Below are 13,102 nucleotides of genomic sequence, written 5' to 3'. Positions count from 1 at the left end.
ATATGTTGGTGGATTGTCTTGCTGTGTGTTTTCTTTCAGTCTCGCTCGTGTTCTTTATGTCAAATGATGAAATTACTTTGTCCATTGTTGTATGATGCTATTGTGACCGAGAACTTCGAATGCAGTATATGACAACAGGACTATGTGATCGCCTGGATTTTTTGGTACTGTAGCTACAGCTACCCGAAAGCTTGTGTTTGTGCGGATTGTGTGTGTGTCTTGTTCATTCTCAGCACTGAGGCAGTTCAAGTGTAGTCAGATCTGCTTAAGTGTAGGTTGCACACTGCCTTCCACCTAGACAAAAGACACCAAATGTTTTAAATAATTTATGCTAATTTTTACCACTCATCAAAATTTCTGCAAGGCTAAAATATTATCTATTGTGTATGTATTAGATACGTTTAGTTTGGGTAAGTATGGTAAACACAACAAATGGTTAACAAATTGATACCCAAAAAAAGTTAAATAATAAAGATGCTGTCTACTTATATTGCTCACAAAAATATTTTAGCATACGGAGGAGAAGTATATTCATCTTCCTTATGTAGCCACATAGAAGAAAATATGGAAAAAAAATTGTTTTTAAATGGCATGAAAAGTATTCTTAATCTTTCCTGAAATTACTGACTTTTCACTAATTTGAAAGTACAAGTTCACCCCCACTATAAGCTGATAAATTTACATATATACATATATATGTATATATATTTCTGTAATATATATGTGTAAAGGTAAGCCACAATTAATGGCATATTTAAAAAGAAAAGTAATACTCCAGATCACCATAGAAACAGTAGTAGATACAATTTTTAATGCATTTATCAGCAGTGGCAGAAAGCATTATCTGATAGATTTAGAAAATGTTAGAAAGATCAAGGAGTTAAAAACAAATCAAATTCAGAGCAATTAAGATTATATTTTAAAGAAAGAAAAGAAAGGTCTAGATGATTTGTTCTTTTTTTCACTTTCCACAAAAAGGAACTCTAACCAGTATCATTCTGGTGGTATGTATTATGAAATACGTATGTGCTATGCAGCATAGCTGTGTGGTTATTCTAAATGTTCAGGAGCACCTAACAGTAAACACAAACAGTGGCTTTAAAGATATTTCTGTACTGGAGTGTACTTTGATGGTAAGAAGCTGTAACATGCTAGATTCTGAGGTTTCTGTGCAACAGAAACCATACTGTACAGAGACACTCCACCTACATCACTGTGGTCAAAAAGTTGATTGAAAGGCATTTTAGATGCAGAAAAATATGTTGAGTTAGTACATTTTATTTTCTGTATGTTTAGCTTTTTCTAAAACATGCTTTTATATATGTATGTTTCAACAAATGCATTGCAATTTTCTGTAATCAGGGAAAACATTAAAGGAATATTTGAAAGATGAGGGGTTTTTTCCAGAATTTGAATGAAGTTGTGTTACCTATCTCATTATTCATTCCAAATGTCAAAAGCCATTGAGACAGACAAATTTAGGAAGAACTTACTATCAGTTATGCATACTTGAGACCAGGCCTGTGGAAAATGTGTTTTTAAAATGCTTGAATAATTGTATTTAATGGCAATCCATCTTTTCTTAACAGTTTGTTGACAGAGGCTGAAGAGATTGAAATGACAATAGAAGGAATAACATTCAGTGTACATTTGGGAGAATAGATGTTCATAGTATTGGCACAGAGCCTCATCTTTCTGAGATGGACCAGCAAATAGGGATCAGCAATACTTAAAGGTCACGTTTTCCATGGCCTGATGTGCTGGGATTTTAAGGTAGTCTGGGGTCGCAGTTAGCATTAACTTGCATTAGGAGTGCAACAAGATAAAATAGCAGCCGTATGAACTGTACACAGACGAATCTTCTTTCCTCAGCATTAACATGCAGAGGTGCTGCTGCTTATGGGTATTAAGGAATGGGAGCAACAAGTGCAGGATTAGGCAGACCTGTAAACTTGGTCCTGTGTCTGTCCTTGACATGTCAAATACCGTGACTACACGTTACATTTGATTAATAATAGGCTTAGCAAAACCATATTTTCATCTTAAAAACTCTTGTCACTGAAAATTATTAGAGAAAAAAATAGATGTAAAAAAATTCACAGTCATTGTATACACTTAATGGAAATGGCACATATGAAGAAACAGAAGAAGGAGAAAAATTAAACCCTACAATTAGCTTAAACATCTTATGGTAGTTTCTTATTCTGAGTCACATATCTTACTGGAACTTGTAAACTAGTGCAGAAAAGAAGAGGGGAAAAAACTTTATTTAATGTGCAGGTCTTTCGTTGTCAAAACAGTCCCTGTGGAAAATTACGGTTTTGTACAGAGTAACGATACTTGTCATACTGCCTAGGTTTTGTATGATGTCAGGGCATTAGCTGGCCTACTGAGAACTTATTAGCACATCCCTATTTTTCCCTATATAACATGACCCAAAGTCCTTTGTACTAAAAAATGCCAGTTCGTATTTCTAAGCATCTAATTTGAAATGAAATAATGTATGCTACTTCTGTGTTTATATAAGGCCTTGTTTCAAAGGTGGTATTTGTTGGTGTCCAGCTGTTGTTTGTTCTTCATTCATGCTTTATATTTCTTATTTCTCACGTGACTGTTTGAATTTTTAACACTAGATATTTCCTCAAAACTATTCTGAGTTTGTTTATATGAAATATGTATCTGTTTCACACAACTTAAATTCTGTATGAAATAATTTCTTCCCAAAAAAATCTAGTAGAGGCTGGGGGATGTGGAATCAAAGTCAATCACTATCAAAAATAAGAATTGGCTCCACAGGCTTCAAACTATTTACAGCTGCAGATCTGAGGTGTGGTTTTAAAACATTGATGGGAAAGGTGTATGCAGTATAAAGAGTGTATGAATTAAAAAGTTACAGAGGAAGATGCAGTATCAACCCTTCATAGTGTTACTTAAAGAAAATGTCCCATGCTCTTTAGTTTAGTGGCGGACTTGGCAGTGACAGGTTGGTGGTTGGACTCGATGATCTTAAGGGTCTTTTCCAACCTTAACGATTCTACAGTTCTGTGATTCTTTACCTGCACCTCACGTTTTGTGCAGTGAGAATTAGGTATATTTCCTCCCTTACATAACAACACACATACTTACATTCTGTTTGGGAACTATATTTATATTTAGGCATTTGCCTTCTGAACATCTTCAACTCAAAGACTACAGCAGTCACACATTATTCTTCCAAAAAAAAAGAAAGATTACAAAGAACAGCTTGGGGATTTTTGATGGACTTTTTTTTTTTCCAGGTGACATTTACGAAGAGGAAATTTGGGTTAATGAAGAAGGCTTATGAGCTGAGTGTTCTGTGTGACTGTGAGATTGCTCTGATCATCTTCAACAGCACCAACAAACTGTTCCAGTATGCCAGCACTGATATGGACAAAGTGTTGCTGAAATATACCGAGTACAATGAGCCGCATGAGAGTCGAACGAATTCAGACATTGTTGAGGTAAGATTTTGTGCTCTGTGAGGATTCTTTTTTTACTTTGCTCTGAGGCGGAGATACTCAAAGTGAGAGGCCTGATCATTTTTATGAGGGGTTGTAGAACATACCCTGGAGGTGACGTAGCAGCAGGAGAGCAGAACAGGTGCAACGGAGTATTGGTTTGGGGGTTGAAGGCAGTGCAGAGGAGACTGGAGAGAATCCGCGTCTTTTGTGAGCTGTTTTACCTCGCATGCTCAGCACAAACTCCTGCGATGGGATCTCTGGCTCCCTGTTGTCCAGCTTTCTGTGCTGCTTTGTCCCTTTGTCATGTTAGTCCTCTCTACACCTTGACCACTACTTCCCAGCTACATCTCCCGCTCATCTTCTAGTCACTCCCGGTAAGATGCTCTCCAGAAAGCATCGTGTGCCTTGTCTCCTCACTCCAGAAGTTATAATGTCCTCTGTCCAGGAGGAACTAAAAAAATTCATTGTAAAAGATGAGGGAGAAAAAGATTTAGAATCACTGCTTTAAGGCACTTGTTTAGCATTTTGATTATTTACAGAGGAAGGAGGTTTATTAGAATATGAGAAAAGTTTACTTATGAGCTGCACAATAACAGAAGTTTCAGCTACCTCATACAGAATGCTGTTACCATAGTATAATAATAACAGTGTCAAAGCAGTACTGTCAGAATGCCAGAGACACCTTGTAATTATTTTAAAAAAATATATAGGGCAAGTTGTATTTATAATTACTGAAAATAATTAATGAAAATTTAAGATTTTCAATTTTAACCTTCTAATATTTGCAGAAAAGGCAGTTTACCTTATAATCACATTAGGATTCAAGCCATGCAAAATAAACTAAGCTTTCAATGATTTTGTTCTAACAGCAGAACACTCAGAGTCATATCTAAAAAATTGGTTGTGTGGCTTAGGTAACTCCTTTTTTCAAGGCACCTAAGTGATTAGACATCTAACAGTATCATTTTAAAAAGTATTGGAAGGATGGGGTCCTTTCCTAAATATCAGTAAAAATCTATTCATAAATGCTACTGAGTACCTCGGCCTATACACTTAGTTTACTTCAGATCTTTTTAAAGGTGTTAGTTTCAGATTTTTAAATAACCTGGATGTTGTCTAAAATGAGACTTTGGTGCTTTGGGAATCTTCACCTGGATTAGTCATGTATTTGACACTAGCCAAGGGAAAAAAACAAGTGTGTGAATTATCTATAAAATGTTTTTGGTGGAAAAAAAATACTGTCTAATAGACATCGTTACACTTGTTACAAGATGCCACAGTCACACCACCATAGACTGGCAAAGACCGTGACCCAGGAATATATAGCACTATTTTGTCTGCCCTTATGTCAACATATAGGATGATACTGTTTTTCTTCCTTCGTGATCTCCCAGCAGCTTTTCTCCCACACTAGGAAAGGATGAGGTTCTGACAGCAGAACAAAAATTTATGTGAGTTAAAACTAAGAGGAAAGTACATAATTTCTTCCTCCACTCCATCATGTCTTTTCCACTCTTACTTCAAATCCCCTATATAGACATGAAGCCTTTCCTGTCACCTAGCTCTGGTAAGCCCATGTCCTGTGCAGCAGAATTTAAATTCTGTCCCCAAAATAATGCCCTGTCCTCTTTTAGTGGCAAAAAGCCAGAATATTCTTAGCAAGAAAAGTTTCCTGTGATATCTTTACTTCTTCCTGCAGGCTTTCTTGTGGAAATAGGTGAGTAAGCCAGTAGTTAGGGATTTATTACTTGCTTCACAATGAATGAGTACTTTGATCATGAAGACTATGATTTTTCAAGAAACTTGAGTGAAAATATAAAATGTAAGATAATGTCGTCTTTGTTGAAACCTTGAGATTTTCAGTAAGAGCACTCTCTGCACCAGCAATGTCCCTTTCCTGCAAAAATAGTGGGCCAATTTGGATAGGCTGATAGGCAAGTTTGCATGCAGACGAGTAATTTCTGGCTATACCCAAAATTCGGTCTTTTCACCCCTCTAAGAGGAGCCAAATAAGAGTAAGTAATTGAAGTAAACATTATTTAAATTGAGTAATCTAATAATAGGCAGAAGAGGCCAAATGAAGTGCATGTTTATATTTTTTCCGTTTTTCTGCCAGCTCTGAATTCAGTCATTTGATCGTTTTGCTGTTACTTTTTTCAGTGTTATGCCTGCAGTGCAAAATACTTCAGCCACGCCGATGCCAGCACTGTTTCAGGATCAAAGGAGTATTTGTGCAGGGTGTAGATTTTGAACAAGGGTTTCATATTATCATGCCTTTACTTGATAATTAACATCACAGTTACGAGTTCAGCAGAGGAGCAGAACCCATGAAAGTATGCAGTCTGAGAAATGGCTTGACTCTTAGTGTAGTTTGGATATATTTTTAGGTACAGGATATAAATCTGCCGCACATTTAAATATTTAAATTGATCAGTTAAACTGACTACATTACACATATTTTCCTTGTAAGGAGTCCATTTTTTTTCGCTTTCAGACAGCTAGATTTCATACTTACAAGTTTTTAATCTTGTTCTTCCAGAGCAATCAACAGCAGCTGAGAATCAGACAGTATTATTAAATCTGATCATTTTCAACTAAATGACTGTTCAATAACTATATTTCAGCAGAAGAAAAGGGCATAGCTATGCTCACAGATTTCTGCGGAGTATTAGAGAAAGAAAACTTTTTTAGGTAGACTTATAAAAATTTGAAATATAACTGTCAACCGTATAAAGGTCTTTAATTTAAAATCCAATTTCTGTTCACATTCAGCACAATATTAACTATTTAGTTACTTTTTGGTTGTGGTAGAACTGTGTTATCAGTCATTAGAATGTAGTATAACTTCTCTGAAGAAACTATATTTAAAGAAAATCGAAACGGTAGGCCTCTAATATGTAGTTAATTACTTTTAAGTTAAACCACTGCTATTTCAATGGAAAAGTTACGTGAATTTTCACATAGATCTAGCTAAAACTGTTAATTTTATCAAGCAAATGCTTTCAGTTTAATTACTGGGATTAATTATAGTTAGCATTTCTGAAGGAATTATTCTTCAGACTGTATTTTGTTATTTGAAGTATCAGAAGACACCAAGTGTCATACATCTAACAAATATTACACTGGCTTTCAAGGGAAGAATATTTGATGTTCATTTTAATACTTGTATTACTGCAAATCAAGCAATTTGTTCCTACCCAACTTAGAGGTATATTACCTGGTTACATCTGTCATGGTGTAAAATAGAGTGGCTAATATTAAGAGGGTGGTAAAGTTCAGTTACTGTTATTCTTTGAGGTCTTTTGGTTTAATGATTTAAACAAATACCTTCTACTTTCTTTATACATGTAGTATATTTATTTACATGTAATATAAATAACTGAGATGGGCTTTTCCAGTTACCTCATTCAAAATGGAGTTGATTAACACACAATGTGGTATATCTGAGTTCTTTAGATCACAAAAAATATCTACCAGCTGAATGCATTTCATTTATTACCCAGAAAATACAACATCCACAGGTAACTAAAAGTCAATGTGTACTCAGGAGGAGAAAATATTTACATTCAACACTCAAGTTTATCCATTTTAAGCAACAGTGACAATTATTGCGAGTCTTACCAAAATCTGTGTGGAGGATTTATGATATGTATTAGTTCTGCAAAAAAAAAGTGTTCACTCTGAGACTTCTCTTTAGAATTAACCGGATTCTTAAAACTGAAGCCTTTATGTCCTCGCCCACCAAACCACTCACACCACAGTCGTTCATTCAATTTTTTTTTCAGTTAAAAAGTGCATGTTGGTTGCTGGATATAGCAACTTATTTTAAGGAACAGCAGAACCTGTGCTGGGTTCCTTTGACACTGAGGAAAAAAAAGATTAATTTCATCCTTATGCTAACTTGCAAGTGCTGTATGTAAATACCAACAATATATTCAGCAGCTGTCATTTAAAATCCTGTGATACAATTACTAGAAGATTTGTAATTTACCTTAAAATGGGATTACATTTTGTCTCATTAAAAAATCCTGTGGCATTTTGTACACAGTCTTTGGTACAGAAGTAGTGTTTTTACAACTAGAGTTCCAATCTGTCCTCAGAAGTTTGTCAATACATCCATCCAGTTCCTGTCTGCTCTGTCAGAAGATGACTTACCTCATGAGTTCGTTGTTTATTGGCACAGTTGTATAGGACTAGGCAATATTTTTCTTATGGCAATGAGGAAACGGGGAAGAGTAAATGTCAGAGCTTTACAACAGACAAGTACGTATATTATGCATTTTTTGCTGTTACATAAAATGAGGCCAGGACCCCTTGTTGTTTCTCTGAAACAGAAGCGGATGTAACACAACTTATTTCAGTGATGTCTCACTGCCACACTCCTGTGAGTAACAAGACCCCAGTGCCCAAGCACTGCAAGCCCACTGCTCAGGAGCTCAGAAAGGACATCACCCTTGGGTTGTAGGGGGCATTTTCAGGGTCGGCATGCAGGGAAACGTTTTGCATCTTGGCTGCAAATATAATTTCAACCCTAACCACATTACAGAAATCCGCTGTGGTTCTTCAGCTAAGCCATCAGGCCTTTGCTGATTTAAGGTGAAACTTCCTGCCTGTTTTCTCTCTCACTGTCCCTTCTTCCTTGTCACTTCTTTCACGTCAAAGCATCAGCTACTGTCTTAGCTCTAACAGTCCTCTAGTGAGGTCTTACTAAGTCCTGGGTTTGATTCTGTTTCCTACATACTGAGTCTAATATACTGATCCTTGCTCTGAGTGCACATAAATCATCCCTCCACAAATCACTAATCACTCTATCTTTCAGCTCTTTTTAAGCCCCCAATCCATCAATTTCTTTGACCCTGCTGTCCTTATTGTCCCTTTTCTCCAACTGGCTTCTATTCCTCTGCTGATTCAATGGTCACTACCTTTAACTCAAGGTCTCCTACTAGGTCAGCCCTTTCAAATTCATCCCATTAAACACAGCTTCCGTTTTCTGGCCAACATACATCCACCTCCTCGGTTCCCTTCTGCCATACCGCTAATCACTAGTAGAGAAAAAAGAGGAACAACACAAACTTCCTCCATTTTTCTCTTTGCTAACTGAGGTTCTATGTTATCAATGCTGATCACCCACCAAATCTTCTCTGCATTTTGTAAAGTTCACTACTTAAAACTGCTACTTTGCATGCATGCACACACATTTGTCTGGTCTTTGCAGCTGTCTTCTATCTTAGAAGGAACTTTTTCATGACCTCAGTGTCTTTTCCTTTTCTGAAATATTCCTCTTGCTATCTGCCTTTGGCTCTATCTTTTACTGGCATCTGGCTTCAACTACTTTTTTTCCTCTTTTTTCTTTTTTTTTTTTTTTTTTTTGCACTTAGAAGGCATGCAGGGTCCTCAACACAGAATTTTACATATAGGAAGATGTCAGCTCCTGCAATGCGCTGCCATATCCTTCTGTTTCAGTAAAACCTTATCCTCGTCTGTCTTCTCAGCTATACATTGTCTTACTCTGTGGGGTTTTTTTCCCTGAATATTTGTCAGTCCTACTATGCCCTTTTACCCACCTCTCCACTCTTCTTGCAATTTTGCCATATTCTAATGCACACTAACGGGTCCTGCCTCAAAGTGCTTACAGCCATACTTCAGACACGGTGCAGTAAGAACAGCAAAATAAGGTGTTGATGAAATGGTAACATGATTCTCCATGTAAAATACATCAATCACGATGCCATCAATGTTTATAGCTGTCATACCAAGGACCATCTTTTGACCATTTCTGAGAGTGTCCATGTCTTCAGCTTATCATCGGTTTCATCCTTCTTAATCTCTTGCGAACTGCACTCCAGTACATGCTTCTTTTTCTTTCTTCATGTCCCTGAGAGTGTCGTTAGGTAGGGCTCTCCTCTGCTTCTCATCTCATCAGCAGCTCCTTCGGTCTGCCTGTTAGGGGTCACCTTTTCATTACACTTGATGCCTCTCCATCCTCTTTTCCCTTTCCTTTCTCAATGAAATCGGGTAAGTTTGGAGAAACTTGCATTGGGTGAACTCTTGCTTTTAGTGATACTGAAGAGTATTAAGAATTAGCCGTCAAGAATTAGCCAGAGCTACTCTAGAAGACTTTTAATTATCCTAGGGACATGGTGATGAGGTTGCTGGTTGGCCATGGGGAAAAGAAGTAGTTCTAATTTGCAATAATATGTCAGATTTTTAAATACTTTACAAATTATAGATTCTTTTTCATAGATAATCAGCATCTAGCATTGTCTTTCTAACTTGTTTTACATATGGTCATACATCTTCATTGCTGTAGAAACTGCTGACGAATTGACCTTTTGCAGAGTATTTTCCTTTCCCCAGTGGACTCCTGTATTTGGTGAGGGAGAATGAACTGGACATAGTGAGAGAGATGAGTGCCATTTGCATCAGCATTTTCCCCCAAGGGGAAGAAGTGAGCTTGTGGACGTGTGAGGGACTTGAGGGACTTGAGGCTTAAAACTTATCACAGCTTTAGCACATTGGAGGGTTGCAGTTGATGAGGATGGCGCTCAGGCAGCAACATGCTGCATGGACAGTATATTCTGCCTGAGAGGAATGTTGTTGTCCTGTGTTGCGGATGGACTCACTGCACATGTTCCCATCAATTATTACAGGTGTGCTGTGGGTCCTATAGCACATGTAGGATTAGTCACTTGGTGTGGAAGTTCTGAATGAGATGAAGAGGAAAAAAATTCCTCCTGTCAATTATTTCTAAAGGTCACAGAGCTAATGACTAGCTGGGAGGTTAATTAGATTCTGAAAGCCTCTTCATATCAATTAAGGCTCTTATCTGTATATTTGCACTAAATAAGCCATAACTCTCTAAATGTGCTCTTTTTAGGAAAAGTAAGGCAACCTTTGTATCTTGTTTAATGTAATAAGTGTATTTTCTTCTCATGTCATCACAACATAATACTGCATATAAACAAGCTGTGAAACACACATCGAGTCAGACCTTCAGCTGTTGAAATCAGGGGAATTGTTTCAGCTACCATGGGCTGAAGATCTGGGACAGTATAGAAAGTAAGCCTGTATATAAGAAAGGTTATTCAGGGTGATCTAAAGACAGTACAGTCTATTGGATACTGCCCTGGACTAGGACTCATGAGACTTGGGTTTTATTAATAGCTTTGCCAAATACTGTTGTGTGACCTTGGACAAGTCACATTTCCTCCTAATGCTTCAGTTTCCCTATCTGTAAAATGGGGAGAGCATTATTGATTTCCTTTTAAATTCATTGAAGACCAGCTTGTTAAAAAACCACCTACTGTCACCAGTTTCCACAGGCCAGGAGATGATTGGACAGGGAGAACTGGCCAAAGAATTTCCTTTGGATGATGATTTAGGCTTTTTAAACGCTTACTTTTGTTTCATTTTTAGTATATATGAGCCAAACCATTATTGCTAACCTCATGTATGACAGAATCATGGGATTGGCTTCAAGATCTTCGGCATTTTTGTAATATTTCTTTGGTCTTTCTTTGTTTGCCTTCTGAGTTTTGAGCCTTTGGAAAATGTGTTTGTAGCCTAATATTCTAATGTGAGGGGTTTTTTTCATGTTTTTGCTGACCATGTTTAGTACAAAAAGATCTTGGAGGGGAAAATATCCCATTTTCAAAAAGACTAAAAAACTCTCCACTTTATCAATCTTAATTTCATGTGTTCAAGCAATTCATTTAGAAATACGTCTTTAGCAATACAAAAGCTGATATTCTTACCTAATCTTATTATTCCAATCACTAGATCAGTTTGGGTTTTATGTAAATATTAGCTATTACAAGACCACAAGAAAAACTTGAAAGCTGTAAAACTGTGGAAGGCAATTCTATTCTGCCCAGAGTAGTCCCTCAATGGGACTGCTGTTCCAGTCAGTGGGACTGCCCAAATTAGTCCCTCTACTACATCCAATAGATAGCAGTTTATTCCCTTCCTCCCACTTATCCACATGAGATTTTTGACTCTTTATCTTTCCATCCACAGTCTATTGTTTAAGTTCTCCTTGATAACTCTGCGGCATCCTGTTGCTGTGCGTCTAATAAGTGATAGACTTTCTAGACTTGCAGCCTAGAAGAAGAAAGGTAGAGGGTCAAGTGTTGACACTATTTTTTTTTTCTAAAATATTTCAAATTAATCCAGCATGTGAAAAAATGCAGCCAAGGGAAAGTTGCATAATGGGTTGGTTTGTTTTGTCTCTCACACACACAAAAAAAGGGTTTTCCACTATGATTTATTTGCAACAAGGATTTGGTTGACATGAAGGTTAGTTTGTAATCCTAATTTATCTCAAATGAAAGTGAATTAGCTCACCTGATAGCTTGTTTTTCCATGGAAGAAGAGATTAGGGACAGAGAAAACTAAAATGGATGTCAATTCGGTTACTCTGAAGCACGTGGTAGAGCAAAAGCTACTTTAGAGCATATTTTGACGGAGTTCTGGACCTCCTGATTTTTATTTACTGAGGATTAGTTCTTGATACTGGTCATATCCCCACATTATTTTCTTTTATCCTTTTGCTCTTAGTAATCACTTTAAAAATATTTTAATAACTTGGGAAATGTTTTGGGTGGATTGTTGTAAAAACGCTTTGATGACAAAGATGAAAAATATGTGCAGAATATAAATGTGTTTCAAACTCTGTTCATAGTTCCTTTCTTTGTCAAACTGGGAACTTAAATCTGTATTTCTGAGAGCAAGGTCTCTTTCACAGATCACTGTTTCTTTCTCCAAAACATGATATATCTGGCTGAGAAGCTGGAAAAATCTTACATGCCTGTGTAACATTCTTATAACTTAATAGCTCCAAAGTTTTATCCCAATCTAGTCATTGGAGAATGTTCTTTGTTTTTGTAGTCACTGTTTCACATAGTAACAGCTTGTTGTATTTTGGTCTGTTTGCCAGAGGGTAGGTTTATTTTTAAATCCCTGAACTCTGAATTTTCTTTATTTTTCCAAGATTGGAAGCAGCTGAAACGCCTGGAGTTACAGGTTGAAGGGCTTGCTTCACAATATGAGATGGGAAGCCTCATCCCCTCCCCCTTTTGTGTTTTTCTTTTTTTAAATTTTTCCTAACAAATGTCTCTTAACTGATATTTGTCTAAAAATAGAAAACTGCCTAACTAAAAATAGCTTGGCTTTCAGTCTTGCCAAGGAAAATGGAGAGGAATAGGCGTGGAATAGAAGGCTGAGTAATCCAGCTCTATTCATTCACAGATCCCTTTGAGAATGCAGGCGATGATAAAGTGCCCTCAAAAAACCACAGGCCTGACTTGCTCTCTTCAGACTTGTAGGTGCCAATAAACATTTTAGCCCAAGGATATTTTTTTTTTCTCATAGATCGTAAACACTTTCTGAAAGACAAGGCTTTGTTTCACAGAAGCTAACTTACTGTCAAAAATAGCTGACTTTCCTAAGGTCCTTTTTTTTGACTTTCCACATGTTTTTTAATTTATTTTCAGATGAGCAGTGACTGCAGTATTCTGTCAAGAATTACCATGAAATGTCACATATCTAGTGTGAATGAATGAAAAAAAATAGATGCTTTTCATTTATTTCATACTTAAACTTGTGCCCTCAAAACTTCACGT

At 36.8% G+C, this 13,102-nt stretch overlaps 1 protein-coding gene across 14 annotated transcripts in view; it reads left to right on the top strand.

Annotated features, from left to right (window-relative positions):
* Positions 1-13,102, top strand: part of MEF2C (myocyte enhancer factor 2C) — a 140,829-nt gene that overhangs the window by 70,714 nt on the left and 57,013 nt on the right. For all 14 annotated transcript variants that reach the window (XM_064438886.1, XM_064438892.1, XM_064438894.1 and 11 more), the window contains one exon: positions 3,279-3,482. In XM_064438886.1, coding sequence (XP_064294956.1) covers positions 3,279-3,482 — 204 coding nt within the window. The remainder of the gene's footprint in view (positions 1-3,278; positions 3,483-13,102) is intronic.

This window comes from Phalacrocorax carbo, chromosome Z (genome assembly GCF_963921805.1).
Source record: "Phalacrocorax carbo chromosome Z, bPhaCar2.1, whole genome shotgun sequence".
Taxonomy (NCBI): Eukaryota; Metazoa; Chordata; class Aves; order Suliformes; family Phalacrocoracidae; genus Phalacrocorax; species Phalacrocorax carbo.
This window is presented reverse-complemented; position numbering and strand designations above follow the sequence as displayed.